Genomic DNA, 18,732 nt, shown 5'->3' with positions numbered 1-18,732 from the left:
CAGAATTATTAGTTTGCAGTCCTCTCTTAGCATCTTTATGCATTTGCATTGTTATTTTCCACTTCCCTGATAACAAGGGAATTTTAATCAGGAGGTTACACTACAGTGAGTACTTCAATTATTTAATCCTTGAGTGCTTTTGGAATTCTTGACTGGACATTATCTTGTTCCAGAAACTACCTATTGTTCATTTTGTTAAATTGTATGATTTTTTTTTTCTACTGCTGCTTTAATTTGAAACAGATTCTCCAAAATGTTCCACATGTAGAAGGCTTTTGACACAAGGCACTTCCCAAAGACCTACTGTGGTGAATGAATAAGCAAAAACATTGTTAAACTAACACCTTTTTTTATTCTCTAGACTTCTTTTGTTTGTTTCTTATTTGGATGTAACCTTCTTTTTAAAGGAAGTTTTCTAATAGCTTCCTGCTTTGTAGTGTGTGTGTATGTACGCATAAGGTCTTTCTCAAATCTTTTTTTGATAGGCAATAGGTTTTTGTTCAGTTTCTTGGATACTGCCTTAGTCTCCATAGCTCCTGCACACAACTTACCGCTTTGGTCTTTTAATTTCTTTCAAATGAGTACCTGCATTATATAAAGGTCATCTTTTCCAAAAATCCATGCTGCTGCAGTAATTTGGGACATTTTATTGTTTGTATAAGGAGGTTGAATGCAAGCACATTATAGTTACTGTAGCCCTTTGAAAGCAATTTCAGCACAAAAATTAATCCTTTGTGCTGTTCAGAATCAAGTCAAGAAGAACCGAGCCCAGATCTTACAAGTTGCTTGATATAAAAATCTCTAGTGATGTCTGAAAATTTGATCTCCTTGTATTATGGTGTGACCTGTGGTTGTTCTGTCCTGAGGAGATAGTAGACACCCATATTGACTGTTTTTCACCCTTGGAACCTTGCTGGTCTTCATCTTGTCACCGTTGTGCCTGGTCTGGGATTTCAGTCCATGAGGTTTCTGTGTTGCTTCTGGTCAGAAGAACTTGTTTAGTTCATTTGACACCAGATTTAGTTTACCATTCAGGATCACTTTCACTTTAATCCTAATGAATGATGGTTCTTTCAAGTGAAATAGGGATTCTCATAGAAGTTAGATGCATAATGTTTTTTTGGAAAACAAAATTACATGTAAGGGTCTCTTTGAGGCCTTCTGTGCTAAAAAGAGGAAGAAAGAGCCACAACAAATTGTTTTCTCATGTTGTGCTAAAAGTGGGATTTTGAAAAAGGCACTTAAAATACAATGTAGAAATTGTATACTTTCAATAGGAATTATTGTAAAAATGTGGTCCCAAATTGGAGTTTACAACTCACTGCAGACACTCTTTGCTGGGAAATGTCACAATTTCTACCATAACAACAGTGCTGGATTGTTCTTAAATGCACTTCTGTGACTGATAACACCAATTTAAACAAACAGATACTGCAATATTTTCTGATCTTGAGTACACTTGGATCTGTTTAAAACAGGGTGGAAAAAAATTGCTGGTTGTTTGCTAAGAGAGAAATTGCAGCCTATGTTTGACTGGGACAGAAAATATTTGGCTTTACTCAAGACGTTCCCTGCGGGAGTATGTTGAAATAGACTGATTTTATGTTTCTAGTTGAATTTATGGTCCAGACCATGCTTCCAGCTTTCATTTTTATTATCTGGTGAATAGTTTGAATAAAAGACCTGCAACTGCGAAGGCTTCCTTTTGAATATGTCCTGACTGTATTTCTTTCTCTGTCTTTCTGAAGCACCTCCATGATACTCTGTATGAAAGAGACATTATAAAAATAAAGAGGTCTTTATGATACATCAGGTGGGAGACAGGAAAACACAGTGCAGGAAAACCTTTCTTTGATTTGCTTGGTATTGCGAAAAAATACTTTTGATTTCTTAAGTAGAAAAAAAGAAAACATGGATGTTCTTACTGCTGACTATCAAAGTGAAATGAAAAGGAATTGCAGAGGCTCTGAAGCATGGCAGTTTTTCCTGTTTCTTAAGATTTACTGTGCACATTTTTAGCTTCATTTGTTTCCATGTATTCTTTTTCCCAGGCTAATTTCACTTTTGGTTTTGTGGAACACTTGAAGACTTATTCTGAGACATGGCTTAGGATGTCTGAGATTTTTAAAACCAGTGGAAATGTCCTCACAGTCTCACGACTGCAGGTTGGTAAACTGTGGAGAAGTTTCTATTTTTCTATTTTTTGCTGTGTGATCTATACAGTATTTCTAAACATGTAAAACTGTCCATATATGACTTCAGATTTAAAAAGAGCTGAGAAAGATGCAGACTAGCTTTAGGTTATGAGCCTACAGTCTGATGCTGAGAAACTTCTGAAGTGAAAATACTTAAAAGCGATGTTACCTCACTATTTCCAATATCACTACAGTATCACTGAACAATAAGGGAAATAAAATATTTTTTGAACCTCCTTGCATTTCCCAGCAAAATGTGGAACTGATGAAAAAACTGATGGGGGAAATATTGACTTAAAAAAAAAAAAAGCATTCTTGTTACTGGGATTTTTTCATTCTATGTATTTGTCTTCCCCTGTCACCTCCTCTTCCCCCTTTTGTCCCCTCCCCTACTCCTCTAATTATGTGTGGAGTTAACCTGTTAAGAGGGCAAGATTAAAGCCATGGAGAGGCTAAATGACTTCTCCAGTGTTATGCAGGAAATCTTGGTAATGGAATTGAACATAAATGCATATTTATACTTTGTATTTCCTTAGAGCAGATAAACCCGATGTAACAGCTATCACTTTTTATTTTAGGAAGCACTGCAAAGCAATTTCATAAAGCACTTCATAGAAAGTAATTTGGATATTGACATGGAAAAACTGCTAAAAAAAATGCAAACATATGGTATGTACATAAAAGTGCATGTACTGATTAGCCTTATCAGACTTGAACTTCAACTTAGAACTACATTAAGTTGAAATTGAATGTTCTACCTACTTCAATGATACTAAAGTAATGTAATAAGAGATTTTACTCCCTTGAGTTAGTCTCAAATCTTTCTAATTGTCTTTTTTCTTTTGCGTGGATAATTTGAATTTCAAAATATTGAAACAATATTGGTAACAAATCAGAAGTGGCAAAGTGTCGTGGGAGAGTAACAAACATAAGACCTATACTTAAAAGGAGTGAAGGGAGGCATAAACCCAGTAACCCCAGTTCCATTAGGTAGAAGTAGATTTTTGTTGTAAAGTTGGAAGGAAATAAATAGAAAATTAAATTTGACATAGTGTGTTTGATCAAGAATTGCCTGCATTTTTTTAAAATCTGTTTATGGAGAATCAGTTGCGTGATCTCCTTGCACCTTGGAAAAGCCTGAGATAGGGTAACAATCGGGGAGCTGCAATGTCAGTAGAGAGTAATCAAGGTCAGTCCCAGCCCTGGGATGGCCCAGTGGGGCCACCAGGATGATGCTGAGGCCCTCCTTGCTTCAAAAAAAATGGACTTTACAGCAATACAGGTTATTAAGTCTACTTTATAGGAAAAAATTAAGAATAGACCTAAAATAAATAAATGTACCTGAAGTGCAACTTCTATTGGAATTCAGTACCTGCCTCTAGGCAGGAGATGGACAAAATCCACAGAGGCTCCTGAGAGCTCATAAATTAAGTGTGTTCTCAGTCTTAAGTTGTACTACTGCCCTGATCTGGTACAGTTATAGTTTGTGTGAGCTGGTGTGGCTTTTCCTTTGCACACAGAATGTGAGGTTTAATGGAAATTGGCCTTGGTTTGAAGGCTGTGTTTGAGGACTAGGACTGGCTGCGCACACTTTTACTAAGAAAAATGGCAAACAATGTCCAGAATTCAATCCAGAAAGAATGTGGGCTCTGTGTCCCCCTTAAGTGAGAGACTCAAATTTGAATCTGCTCTCTCTCGGAATGATTTTCTTAACCAGTGAACTACTGCCTAGTCTGTGCACACCTAACCCCCGTGGTGAAGATGGATCATAATACAAGCCCACAGGATCATTTCCACTATTGGAAAGATAGAAGGGAGGAAAGAATAAGTCTCTTAAGCTCAGGGCCTGCTGGAAATTTAGCTGTCTCAATATATTTGTTGAGTAACAGATGGAGTTTGTTTGTTTGGGTGCAACTCTGGGAACTACATGATAGGTTATGGACAAACAATACTTCATTAAATAGATATTATGATCTCTGTAGTCATCAGATCCACCTTCACCACTGTAGACAATATCATGGAAATCTCTGCCTGTGTTTCTCAAGATGTAGCTTTTTAACAGAACTAAGGACATTTGATAAATGGTTAATAGTCTTGGATGCTCAATACAGAATATGATTTAAGTAAAGTAGTTTATGAAAGTAGAATTTCTTTATTTTAAGGGAATATAGTTGATAAAATTGACATCATATAAAAAGTGAAAATAAATATGGGCTATAGATCACAAGAGCATTTATGCCTTTGTGAAACTCCTCTCTCCTCTTCTGCATTTACACTTTGATTACACTTCTTTTTACAGATTCACTTTGTCATTTTACTTCTTGAAAAATGACTATGCACTCTGATTTTTATGGCAGCTTGTGTATTTTTTGTTTATTTTATTAGTCCAAAATCCTGTGTAACTGTTACTGTAAATCTCTATTCTTATGTTTGTTTTTTAAAATGTCATTAATCTTACATTGTATCAGCTATTTAGACCTGTAATTACCTTACTTGATCCAATTAAAGCCTTAAATGTATCCATATATGTTACTGGTTGTACCACTCACAATCTGTTCTTTTTCCATCCAAAGCTCAAGTTTTCTAAAATCACCTATCTGTGCGATTATGTATTTTGTCTTCTAACTAAAGCAAATATTCCCTTGTTTTATCACACCTACTCTCTGTGTGAGAGTCATTCAGATGACTTTTAGTTATTCTCAAATCCAAGAGATTTGCTTTGCTTGTGTTTGTATCTTTTCTTACTTCTCTACAATGCTATAAAAATTGTTAACAGACTTAGTGACAAGTTATTCACCTTGCTATTCCTGCTGGAAAGTGTTGTGTACAGAGTGGATAGACATAGAACTCTTCCAACCTCTCTATAAAATCATCATCCTGTAAGACCCTACAAAGTTATCAATTTCTAAAGCTGTTTTACGCAGTCGTTGAGTCAGATTTACTCACCTGGATCAAAGTAAGTATTAAGCTGAGTGCTGAAAAGATGATGGTTTTCTTTATAAACCCTTTGTTACTTTCTAAGCTAGGTGTGTGTGGGCAAGGCGACTGTTTTCCTCTATACTTGCTTTCCAGCCCATCAATTTGCAATAATTTCCTACCAATTATATATAAACCCTGTCCCATTAGAACTTGTGAGTTCCTTGCTGGGCACAGTCCTTACAAACCTCTCAGGAGGCATTGGGAGGCAGTTGTGCTGCAGGCTCCTCTTTTAAATTCTTGCTTGCTGAGTCTCTCTCTTGTCCATCTTCTGTTATTTCTCCCAGATGTGTTTTTTTGCTATTAAGGAATCTCCCTTACACAGGGCTACACGTGACTCATAATGTAACAGCCTGGGTGATAAAAAAAAAACAAAAAACAAAACAGCCAGCTTTCCTTCATGCTACCCCTCTGCTGTCTTCATTGTAATGAAGTTTTATGTGTATTTAGAAAGCTGGAAACAAGCAGCTCTAATGTCATCACTGAAAACTGTACCACCACCCAAATTTCCTGAAAACTAGAAACTTTCTTCCAATTTCTGACCTCAATTTATTTATGCCTGATTTATTCCAATTTATTCTTCTATCATTTTTTAATCTTAAATAGCACTTGTATGAGTGGATTTACAAAAATCAGGGACAGGTTAAACAAGCTGAATGGAAGATGAAGGCTGACTTGGTTTGTAACAAAGGATGAAGATAACAGCAAACACAGATTCACCAAGCTTTTTATTCATAATTGCTACATTTATAAATGGAAAAATACAAGATTGGCAACTCTGTAGATCTCAATTCTAAACCTTTCCTGTGGATTGTATCTGTTCATATATATGTCTTATTTCTGTGATGGAATACAGAAGTTCATGCACGTTGCGAAAGAAAATATATTCTTCCAGAAAACTTAAAGTATGCCATACTCCAAGGAAACAGCAAGCTAGAAGATGTTTCTTATGCTAAAATATTCAATAACTTAATTAACAAGAGAAGCTTTTTTCAGTTAATTATTGATTTCTAATTAAGGTCTTGTGTGTGTACATTTCACAGAATGATAGAGTGGTTTGGGTAGGAAGGGGCTTTAAAGATCATCTAGTTCCAACTCTTCTGCCATGGGACCACCTTCCACTAGGCTGGGTTGCTCACTTTAGGGATGAAGCTGCGAATACAGCTTCTCTGGGCAACCTGTTCCAGTGTCTCACCACCCTCACAGTAAAGAATTTCCTCCTAATATCCCATCTAAACCTATCCTCTTTCACTTTAAAGCCATTCCTTCTTGTCCTGTGCCGTTTTAAAAAGTCTCTTTCCAGTATTTCTGTAGGCCCCTTTCAGGTACTGGAAGGCCACAAAAAGGTCTGGAAGGCTTCTATAAGGTCTCCCTGGAGCCTTCTCTTCTCCAGGCTGAACAACCCCAATACTCTTAGCTTGTCTCTCTCTTATTCTCTCTTAGGGGAGAATATATATAGGACTATATATGATAACATAAACATATATAAAGATATATATGAAAGCTTAACCCTAGGGCTTAATGTTAGGAATATTCTGTTCTTTCTAATGCCATAAAAAAGTAGCACCAAAAGTGTTTCCTTTATTGTCCTCCTCAAGGATAGTCATAAATAAGACATATAGGATCTATATTTGGTACTGGTTTCTCTCAACCTATGAATTCACCTTGTCATTGTTTGCCTATCTTATGAATTCTAGACTGTCAGTTCCTCTACTTTTTCTCCGTGTGCTCCTTATCCTTTCTCACTGTTAATCATGTCTCTTCTTCAGATTGCTTCATACATTTTTTTACTTATCTGCCTTCCTATTGTAATATTTCCTGTGCTGATGCTAAATAATATCTATGCTCCAGAATTTGTCTGTCACCACTGTTATCAAATGATGTCATCACCTATCCTTTTTAAAGCCTATATCCTCAAGTGAACCTTAAAAATTTTAAGATGGAAAACTGTGTTGGATGTTTTACAACATTATTTTTTCCCTGAGAAATTCAAATGTTTTCATTAAATCGAGATGAGTTAAGGTTGTTTCTAGATCCTGCTATCCTTCTATTTATTTTCTCAAATATAAGGATATAGCACTATCCCTACATTCTATACCAATGGATGAAGATTTGAATTTCTCCAAAGGTTCAGTTTTTTTGGAAATGAGGCTTTGCTGGAGGTATACATTCATCCTGGATCCATAGATAAAATCAAAGTAAAAATACAGGGGTTGTAGGCTTTTTTTCAGATGTTTTTAAATGTGGGGCTCCAGTCAAAATACTTATGCTCTATATTTAAAGTTCTTGAAATATTCACAGCGTCAGGTAGAAACGAATGGGCCAAAACATTATTAAATGACAGATTAGTCTCTACTGTGATGTTTGAAGTACAGCAATTCCCTTTATATTTGTGGGAGGAGTTATGGAGACAAGAAAATGTTAGAAGTCCGACAGCTTCAAAGACCTGATGTCTTTCTAAAACTTTGCTCTAGTTTGTTACATTTTTGTTCCTTTGAAATTGAAGGAAAATGTAGCTCAGGCTTGTAAAAGCCACTGAAACATGAATGGCACTTCCACAAGCTCACACTAAAATTCCTTTTTATGCTTTTTAAAACAAAGGGTATTTACTCTTACAGGATGTGCAAGTGACGACACACCTTCTGTTCCAATCATTAAAACTAAGGAGTCCAATTTGTTTCCTCATTTTAGAAACCATGATGAACAAGATGCTTAACAGCTCAGCAAGTAAACAGATTGACCTGTTGTCACAGCTTGTAGTAAATATCTCTTCCTGTGTGTTACTGGACCGTTTCCAGCCTTTTGACTCTGTGGAAAAATTGCAGGAGAAGGCTCATGAACTCATGCAGCAAAATAATCTTTTGGCTAGTAAGTCCATTATGTAAAAGGCATATTGACAGAATAGTTCAGAGTTTGTAGTTGTTGTCTATGTTTATCGATAAGATAGGTTAAGCTTATGCAGTTTCAAAATGTGTATTAAAACACATATAATACAGGCAAAATAAAGTAATATATGCTGTAAAGAAAAACTATATTGTTTTAACTGTAGAATAGCCAAATGAATACTTGTAGCTGTTATTTATAACAAAATATTTAAAAGAATGGTCATAAATGTTTAAAGTAGAAAAAACTGAAAAAATGTAGAATACTGAGGAAACTGACTACTTATTATGACAAAATCATCTAGTTAATCTAGTTTACATCCTTTCAAAATTTAATTATTATATTCTTGACTTTGTAAAAAGGAGGAAAGAAATGGGTTTTGGTAAGGTTTATTCTTAAAGCAACATCTCAGAGAAATTCTCTTGTTTATTCAGAGTAAATAAATTCTTAAGAAATGGGTATATTTTTTGTTTTCCTTGGGATTACACTCTCTATCCTTTCCCCACATTATATGCTTAGAGAATCAATTAATTGTACAAAAAAGTTTAAAAGGCAAGCGTGTTTTTTTTAATACACACACTTTCTCATCTCTCAGAAAATGCTGTAAGTTGCATGTAGCCTTTCCAAAAAAGAGACCCATTTAAGTCTACATGAAGTGTGCCACAACATTTTCCCACTGTTGTTTTGGTTTTTATTGTCTCCTTGGACTCCTGTAAGTATACAACAGAAGGCATAAGAAAGAAGTTGTAGAGACTGAAACTACTCAATCTGGAATCCTATGCTTGTTCTGTAACCTGCACAGTACCCCCCATTTACAGAATGTCAGTGGCTACACTCCATCAATATGAGACTAACAGGTCATACCATGAGATAAGGAGAATTGCTAAAGAGTACTTTATATGAGCAAAATTGTTTGTCCCTTCAAGGGATGAAACGGACAGATAAATCTTGGCGCTCAGAAAATTGAATTGTCAAATTCTAGATCAATTTTTTTCTTCCACTTACCTGGGGAAAGGTCATATGGTACCATAAGCCAAGACATTTCTTGAGAGTTTTTTTTTTTTTCGGTACTCTGGCCTTATAATTACTTCAAACTATTAGAGAGAGAAAGGGACCTAATGTGTCCAACATGTCAATGTTACATGCTCAGACGTAGGCATACATTCCTTTCCAAAGCAAGATATTAAACTAGAGTGGAATTTTCCTTGCTCCATTTGTAGTCTTCAGAGCCTTCATTGCCTCATGGAATGTCTTAGGAAATCAACTGTTTGCATAAATGGGAAAATGAGATTGACCAGTTGAAAGAAATAAGCTTTGCAGCAGACTATTTTATATCTTAGTCTCTTTCAGAAAATCAGATGGTAGGTAAGACACCTTTCCCCTTTCCTAAGGAAAAAAAGGGCAACATTTCACATTCATCAAAAAGTCCTAAAAAGTCTGGGTCATCCAGACTGAAAATACAACCATTTCCATATATGTGGCTTCATCTTTACATCTCGTATTAAGATTTCATCTGCCTTTTTTTTTTTTTATACAGAGCTAGAGAAAATAAACATAAAAATTCTGCTGCACTAAAGTAGAAGTTTTGTAATTGAGTTGAAAATTAATATCAGGGTAAATTTTAGTGAGTTGGTACTGTTTAATTTTTCACCCACTTCCAGAGGTTGCTATCTTTTGATGGACAAATTTTATGGCTGCTACTTTCACTGTGGAATTGAGAACAATTCCCAAAAAAGAGTTAAGTCTGGATGCAAAGAGAAATTGCAGTTTAAAAAGGAAAATCACAGAATAAATTTTCTCAGATGAAAACGATTGTTTCAAACTCGTGTATCATGTGAATAATTTTTTACATTTCAAATTCATGAACGCAAAAAATGAAAACTACCATTATTGTGTTGGATGTCAAGAAAGTTTAGAGACCTGCCCTGACAGGTGAATGTATCCCATATTGTATGGTAATTAGCCATGAGTTAGCTATAGAAATAGCATAGATCATATAAGCTTGGTTATGAAGCTTCCTTTCTTCCTGTGCCAGGTATCATCTTCGATACACCAAAGAACAAGAGGCAAGATTCTAGTAATGGCCTTCCAAGACACATTTCATATACAATTAGAACCAGTGTTCTCTATAGCATGAGAACGGATTTGATTAAAAATCCAACATGGAAATCCCATCCCCAGAAGTTACCAGCTGATGGGTTTAAATACAACCATGTCTTTATTCCTCTTCAAGACATGATTGAAAGGGCAATTATTTCAGCACAGACTGGGATAGATACCTCAGAGACAGCCATTCAGGTGCAAGCCATGCCTTACCCTTGTCATACCAGTGATCTGTAAGTAAACTGTCGTCTTTTTAATTCAATGCATTATCCTTATTAGAACTAGAGAACTTCAGAACCTACTAGGTTCCCACTTTTTAGTGGGTGAAGGTGTATCTTGGCACAGGGTTGAACCAGTATATCCAATACTACTCCAATATTACAGCATAGCAAATGTTGTCCAGCAGCTGTGTTTAATATAACGTGTTATCTAACATCTGCCTGGCAAATGACCCCTCACAAGCTGTTTCCAGGTATACTGTGGAGTAGTCTGCTGGACAGAGGCTGTGTCAATATGCTGTGCAACTAACTCAGAGTATTCTAAGAGATCCCTTTTCTATCCTTAGTTGTCCTGTACACAAACTGTAAATTGTTCCCTCGTGTGTGTTGAAATACAGTGTGAAGTTGATGAAGGAAAAGAAAAAGTGTAGGGTTATTGTTTGTAAAAGTATGAAAACATCCTGACTATTAGATTTTAAAATTAGTCAGTGGTAATAAATCTATTAAAGTGGAGTAAAAGTTGACTGAGTCATGTTATTCCTTACTGTCCAAATATGTTACTTTGCCATAGACACAAATCTGAATTCTGTCGGACTTCAAATGGAATCCTAAAGAGTAATTATATAGTTGTATTTTTGGAAATGCTAATATAATAATGTAGTACCAATATGTATATTTAGCCCGTTACATAAAAAATAAGTAGTTCTAACCAGAACAGGAATAAGTCTTAGAGTTCATATCAGATCTTATTTTGTGCATACATTGAGAATAGTCCCAATATTAACCTAGTAACATTCCGCTAGAAAATATTTTACCTTTGAGGGCTGACAATTCTGCATCTATGTTTTCTCATAGATTCTTGAACAATATAGGGTTTTTCTTCCCACTTATGATGATGCTAACATGGATGGTTTCAGTTGCTGGTATGGTTCGCAAGCTGGTTTATGAAAGAGAAATTCATCTTGAAGAGGTAAGAGGCAGATTAATCTCTGAAAAGAAAGTTCATTCATTATGGTGCACTGAAATGCAAAAGTTACGAAGACCTTTTAAGTACTCATAATGTTGTACTCAGATGGTTTGATTTCATTTGTTTACATTTGTTTCCTCTGGGCAGTAGGTTCTAATTCTAGCTTCTAACTCAGATTCACAACATTGTTTGAGCACTAGCATGCAAATATTATCCCTGAGACAAAAAAAAACAAAAAGCAAAAGAACCATAAAAGTTGAAGCTGGAAATTGTTATTTGGAAAAGGTCCTTGTGAATAGAATGGGGTTTTTTTGGATTCTTTTTCATGTTTTGCTCTATGGTCTGTAATGATAACACTAACTTAACCGATTTAAAAATTTGTCATGCATTGCGTAATTATCAGAAATATTACGAAAGACAACACATAAGAAAAGAGACAATTATTTGCTTATATCAGCAGCTAGTCTTTACAGGTGCTAATCATATGGAAGGACAGGGGGTTTTGTGGTACATTTTCTATGTAAAATATAATTTTACATAGAATTTAAGAATTATGCTGGTCTCAGTGATCAGCAGAATCACTGCTTGAGTAAGCTTTTTAATTTGTGGAATTACAGGAAACTTATCTAATTTCTCTACTCTTTGTATTGTAAGATAGATTTTTTAATGCTTCAAAATATTAAATTATTTTCATATCATATAATATCAAAGTTAATTTTGATCCTCTTAGGAAAAATGTTTCAGAGGTTGTATTAGATTGTATCCAAGAGCATTTTTTAAAAAAAGATGGGTGATACTAAATTATTATTTGCCAGGTATCGTTATTATGTCAGTATGTAAAGGTTTACAGACATATCTGTATGGTACTTTTAGTAGAGCAAGAGGCTGCAAAAAAACCCATTTGTTTATACAATGCTGTGCATATCCTCCGAATTTTTAGTGTATAAATGGCAAACTCACTGGAGGAGTCAGTAATCTGACATCTGGTCCTGCAACCCTTTGCAAAAGAGAGTTGTGCTGAGCATTATAATCTCTTGTGTTTTGTATGTAATCCCAGAGAATACCCTGTTCAATACCGTGTTTGATCCTGGAGATAGCACAGGAAAAGGGAAAAGAAACAAGTAATTTCAGGAGAAGATGACTTCCTTTGGGGAGGTGCTAGTGTCTTGGTGGCAATGTTTTGTTTAAAAAAGAAAAAAAAAAAGAAAATTTGTTTCCTAACTTTAACTATCTTTGCTGTGTTTTCTTGCAGTATATGAAGACAATGGGTGTACATCCAGCCATTCATTTCTTTGCTTGGTTTCTTGAGAATGTCATTGTACTCACAATAAGCAGCTGTGCTCTGGCCATCATTTTAAAAGCAAGTGGTATCTTTGCTTATAGCAATGGCTTCCTCATCTTCCTTTTTCTCCTGGAATTTGGAGTCACAGTTATTATGCTAAGCTATTTCTTGGGAGTGTTTTTTAGCAGTGCCGATACAGCAGCTCTGTGTGCCAGCCTTGTCTATATGATCAGTTTTTTACCCTACATAGTTTTGTTGGTCTTGCAGAACCAGCTGAGTTTCATCAGCAAGATTATAATGGTAAATATTTGTTTTCTTTTTCTAATTTTTCTCCTCCAACCTTGCTGTGAATTTCCGTAGTTTAGAAACTTTACATTATCATTCACTTATTTTTTCCTAGGTTTCTGTTTGCTTTTGTGTTCACTAGAAATAAATCACATTAATAACTATCCAATTGAGAAAATATTTAGAATGTAGAAAGGAACCAAAAATAAATTGTCAGGGAAATTTTGTAAACCTACAGAAAGTATCAGGAAGTTGCATTCCTCATGCCCATGAGTTCTCTTAATATTTTGACCTCAAAATATTTGTAATGTTAGATCAGCTGATGACATGCCAATTCTGAAAGTCATTATTTGTTTGGAGGAAAACTAGTGATTGATTCTCTGTTGAGTAAAATTGGAGATTAGATCAGAAATTTGTCTAGCTACACAGTCTGAGGTATATGATTCTTTGACGTAGGTTCTTCAGGGTCCTTTCCTGTTTTGTGTATGCCACAGGATGCTTCATGTCTTTGTACTGTCTTAACGTACTATATCCCCGAATGTGACATCAAATATCATCATCATCCATTGCAAACCATATTTCACACATTATGGCTTGAGTCTTTCAGAATAACTCATGTATCAAATTAAACTAGTGGAATAATTCATACACTATTAAAAAAAAAAGCTCACTTTTTCAGTGTCAACCAGTCAGATAAAATACACAAGTTCTTTGCACACAAGTAAACATGGATGTAAGACTGCAGAATTCAGGCATAAATAGGCAAAGTGGATTTTTTGTTTTCTGTTGCTTTTTTTATGTGCATCAGAGAACTTGCACACCTTAAAATCAGTTATTTCAAAACAATGTTTCAGATATCCTGCTGTTACAACCGGCTCCAGAAGGAGAGGGTAACCCTTGTTCTTGTTAATAAATCCCTTGGGGTGGATCAGAGTCAAACAACATTGAATAATCAGTGTTTATAAATAAATATATATAGGGTTTATTTTAGAACAATTTTGTTTCAAAGGTAAACAGGTAAACAAAATGTTGCCATTGTGGTTGTTATCATCTACAGCAATACAGCAATATTAAAGCATAGCAATTTTAAATTGTAAAAATAACACTTAAGGAAATGTATAAGGGAGAGAAAGGGAAAGAAAGGATAAGAGTCCTAAGATATATATATAGTCACCACCCGCTGGATCCAGCAATGAAACTTCATAGTTGCAGCTTCCATGTCTGTTGGTTGAAGTGGTGATTATAGTTCTGTCTAAGTTATGGTCTTGATCTGTTGAGACTGGGGGAAGTCCCCCCCAAAACTCAAAGATTATACACTTCAAACTCAGGAACTCCTTGTGGGAAGGTGGGAACTCTTTGTACCTCTCCTGGGGCAGTGGTTTTTCAATGGATAATGTCACGGGACACGTCATGAATCTTCAAGCCTTTGATGCTCCCCAGAGGGGTCTTCACAGCAGAGTCATCATATAAGGGAGGACATTGGCATGATAAGAAGGATTATCCCACTTTGCAGGATTTGCAGGAAATCCAGGTTGTAGCTTCAGGTGTGCATGCCCTTCTGCACCTGGGATAGTTATCTAACTTATCTAACCTGAAGGTCCTTTCACAGTGGGCATGTTCAGGGAGGGGCAGGCTTTGCTGGGTGAACAGCTGCTTCTTTTCAGTTTGCTACAGTGGCCAAAAGTGTTTTGGTGATTTTACAACGTTTAAGCCATTAACCATTTCAGTCTCTGACACTTGCCTTTGCTGAAAATCAGAGACAGCAGCATGTGAAAAAAGCAGTAATTATTAACAGAAGAGAGGGCCCATCATGTGGTGAAACCCTGGAAATGTAAGAGACAGGAACTCAGGTGATGGCAATTAGCATGAAATTCTCTGTACAAATACATAAACCATACCAGTGATGATTTTGATTTTTTTTTCCTAAGAAACAGCCTATATCATACTTCTTTCTTTAGAGAGCTGTCAGGATGGGTTCCATCACACTTTCTTGCTATACTACATCACTAACTTGCTATTCTCCATTTCATACATTCGTGATACAGCACAACTGCGTTTCTTCTTGAAATTCAAATGTTATTTCCTTGCACAAAAATGCTGTCTCAGCATATAGTACCTAATGTGCATGTTCTTTTTGCTTTTGTCTTTTCTTGAGTTCTGGTCTTGCAAAATTGAGTAGGACCACTGCTCTTATCACAAAAAGTAAATTCCTTTGCATACTTTTATATCAGTACGTGGTAGATTTATGATAGTCTAGGTCCTCTTATAAAATTAAATAACACTTCTCAATATTAATAACTGGGTCAGTGCAGCCCTTTAAGGTGGAGCAAATACTACTGAAGTTTGTGGGGGAGTGTTCTTAAAACATAAAAAGAAATAGCTATCATTAGCCTAAGTGAAAAGAAAAAAAAGTTTGTTTATTTTATGCTTGCTTTCATTATCGCAATTGATTTTATTTCATGGAACTTGTTGATAACATGTTTTTATTTGATGTTCACATCCTCTTTCTCCTCTGGTATTGTAGTGTCTTCTTTCTACAACTGCCTTTGGGCAAGGAATATTTTTCATTACACACTTTGAGGGCCAAGAAATAGGTAAGCTCTCCAGAAGAAGAAGCATTGTAATTATTTCCAAAACTAACGTTGGAAATGTTTTTCACTTTGTTTTGAAAAAAATCTCTAATGAGTTAATAGGAAAAATCAAGTCCAGGTATGTAAATGGATGTAATCCTTTTTTTTTTACTAATATGGCAAGATCAGTATTAATAACAGTGGATGTTTTAAACTACTAGGTATTGAAAAAGTATCATAGTGGTACAAAAGTTGGTAAGAGTGGAAGAGATAGTTTCAGAAAACATTACTTAAAATTGTAACCAGACACTTCGTCAAAAGGACTCATCTTTACTGAAGGAATGGCAAAATGCGTTTTGGGAAAAACTACTTTTTTAACAATCATAGAAAAAGAAATGTAGAAGCAATATCATGACCAACTTTACTGCAAAAAAAGGTAGCATTTTCAGTAAAAAAATACAATGCTTTCAATAAATCTACAACTTGGTTACTTTTGTTTTCCATTTAGTAATATGGTAGCTTTCTGTAGAACTAGTGTTTTGCACCTTCTTTCTTCCTTTCATGTCTTCTGCAATATAATAAATTTATGATGCAGTTATTCAGTGAGTTTGCTCATGGTGTCATGGTTTGAGATAGTCCCCAAATCCAATTCCCTAGCTCCATCCCCCCTCCCACATCTCAACCTAATGTGAGATGGGCTTTTCCAGACAAAACACACCAGACTCAAAGTGGGGGGAAAGGGAATATATTACAATGACTGTACAAATAAATATAACATCACATTATACACATGATCACAACTATCTCTACCATGACATATAGTATTTACAGTGGATCAGGTCTCCTCTCCCCTCCAAATAAAAGTCCAGGAGGGAAAGAAGGACAGATCCCTTCCAGTCTCTGAGCAGCAGCATCTTCTGAGGCAGCAGTCTGTCTGTCTTCTCCACATGCAGCAGCTGATAGCTGGCTTTCTGCCAGCACTCAACGAGGGAGGTATCAAACTCCCCCGGCCCCATCGCCTCAACCGAGGGGTCTTCCGTGGGCTTCGTAACCCCAGACAAGGTCGTATCACCACGTCATATCACGAAGACACAGGGGGGTCTTCGTGAAGGTCTGGTATCTTCAGGAGACTCAGCTCCTTGCTTGCAGGGTCTTTGTGCCCTGTCTCTCAGGCTGCCACCGTGGCAGCAGTGCAAGGGGGGGAGCCAAGGTCAACTCCCCTCGCATTCCATCTGGCCGTCCCGGTCCAGCACCCGGGACTCTCTGAGCTTCTCAGCTCTTCTCTCTCTCTCTAGTGCTGCATACTCCAAGGCTCCTCTAAAATAGGAGTCCATGTCCCTCTTCTCCAAGAGGGTCTCCAAGGGAGTTTTGGGGAATCTGGTATCAGTCTTACCCCAAACTCTGTCTCTCAGCTGCTGGCTCTCTTTCTCCTGGCTCTGTCTTCCAGGAGTCTTCTCTGCAGTGCTGCATGTTTCTGTTGCTCCTTCAGTTCAGGTCCTTATCAGTCCTGGCTCTCTGCCACTGTTTCTCTGGTCAGTCCCGGCTGCTGTTCTGTGCCCATGGAGAAAACATTCTCCCGGCATAACTACAGGCACCTAGCCCAGCTTTATGCTGTTCCAGGTCCCTGCAGCCCCCCAGCCGGGGCTGGGAGGGGGCCAGAAGCCCCAAGGGGCACAGAGCCCCTACCTCGTGGCTCACAACATGGCCACCACTTCTCAACAACCAAAACTACAACTCTTCTCTTCCGGTGAGTTTGTGAGATGTTGACATTTCTGCAGGAGCGCCCATTGGGCAGAATTTCAAAACTTCTAGGGGTTTCCACCCCTTGGGGTCTACCACTTTTCTCAGCCTCTGGGGGAAAACAAGGTCCAAACCACGACACATGGTTATCTCTGAATGCAGTCGATGCACACAAATGCTTCTAAGTTAGAATTCACAGATTTAAATTTTCAGATTTAGCATTATAGAAATGACATTAAACTTTGCGTAATCATTTTCTTTATATCAGCAGAATGGCTTAAAGCCTGATTCATTTGTCAGTGCCCCATTTTGTCAGCGTTGTAGTTCTTTTTCTTTTGCCAAATAAACAGCCCTTTCTAGAACAACTTCCCTGAATTTTCCCAAAAGCAGTTTTACCTGCTGTTCTAAACAGAGGCACGTAGAGGCATAGAAATTCATTTCTATTCATTAGGATTACTGTTATTAACTATGATTTGTTTTGTACTAGTGCTTAGATACACAGAAGTGTGTGGTGTTGATGTATTTGTGATCTTTAATGCTGTACTGATTTAGCTTTGACCTTTAAAAAATTGTTATTATTACTCCCAGGAATTCAGTGGAATAATATGCACCAGTCAATGGCACAAGGAGGATGCATGACCTTTGGATGGATGTGCTGGATGATGTTCTTTGACTCCATTTTGTATTCTATAGGTGGCTGGTATTTCAGCAATATTATTCCTGGTAAGATCTTGGACTTGTTCTTATTTTGTGTTTTTGAAGAAGTTATTGAATAAAATACATAGAATAGGGTTTCCTCATTTTATGCAACTAAAACAAAAGTATGTCTTTTTCTGAGTTAGGGTTTTGATGTGACAAACTGTCTGACTGCCTTTAGGGACTGGGAAATAAAGTTTTCCAACATACACAAATATTGAGTAATGCTAATACATGGAATATAATTTGTAGCAAGGCATGAAATATGTTTTATTTGCTCATAGGGATGACTAATATCTGATAGAATTAGAAATTTATTGGAAATTCACAGTAACAGAGCTCAGTCTAATAGCAAAACTTCCTGTGAAAATGACAAGTTTTCTGAGTCAGTACTTAGGCTGAAACATGAATAACAGCATGTTTTCAGATCATAAAGGCTTCAGACAGCCTGGTAACTGTATCTTGCTCCCATTCAATCCACAGTTCAATGCATAAAGAAAACTAACTTTCAAGTATATTTTCAGAAGGCAGTGGTTTGGGGTTTTAATTTTTTTTTCCTTAACCAAGTTTTATGAGTATTATTGAATTGGTCGATGTATTTTCAATCATAGCCTCATGCCTCACTAGCTGTTTAAATTTACCTTTCCTCTGATTTGGATATGTCACATTTTTCTTCCAGTCACTTTGTATTTGTTTAGAAAAAAAATAAATTTTGCCTTGAAAGATAGGGCTGGGTGGAATATACAACTGAATTTAAAAAAACTTTATCTTAAATTGACACCTGCCCTTTGGTGTCAATGAAATGTAACTCTAAACA

The 18,732-nt window shown here is 36.4% G+C and overlaps 1 protein-coding gene across 1 annotated transcript in view; it reads left to right on the top strand.

Moving 5' to 3' along the window:
• ABCA13 (ATP binding cassette subfamily A member 13) overlaps nt 1–18,732 on the top strand; it is a 171,420-nt gene that overhangs the window by 49,145 nt on the left and 103,543 nt on the right. The window contains exons 21-28 of the mRNA XM_064660769.1: nt 2,052–2,165; nt 2,774–2,864; nt 7,863–8,039; nt 10,090–10,390; nt 11,231–11,345; nt 12,595–12,924; nt 15,434–15,503; nt 17,808–17,942. Of these exons, the coding sequence (XP_064516839.1) occupies nt 2,052–2,165; nt 2,774–2,864; nt 7,863–8,039; nt 10,090–10,390; nt 11,231–11,345; nt 12,595–12,924; nt 15,434–15,503; nt 17,808–17,942 (1,333 nt within the window). The remainder of the gene's footprint in view (nt 1–2,051; nt 2,166–2,773; nt 2,865–7,862; nt 8,040–10,089; nt 10,391–11,230; nt 11,346–12,594; nt 12,925–15,433; nt 15,504–17,807; nt 17,943–18,732) is intronic.

The sequence above is a fragment of the Pseudopipra pipra genome, chromosome 1 (genome assembly GCF_036250125.1).
Source record: "Pseudopipra pipra isolate bDixPip1 chromosome 1, bDixPip1.hap1, whole genome shotgun sequence".
Classification (NCBI taxonomy): Eukaryota; Metazoa; Chordata; class Aves; order Passeriformes; family Pipridae; genus Pseudopipra; species Pseudopipra pipra.
This window is presented reverse-complemented; position numbering and strand designations above follow the sequence as displayed.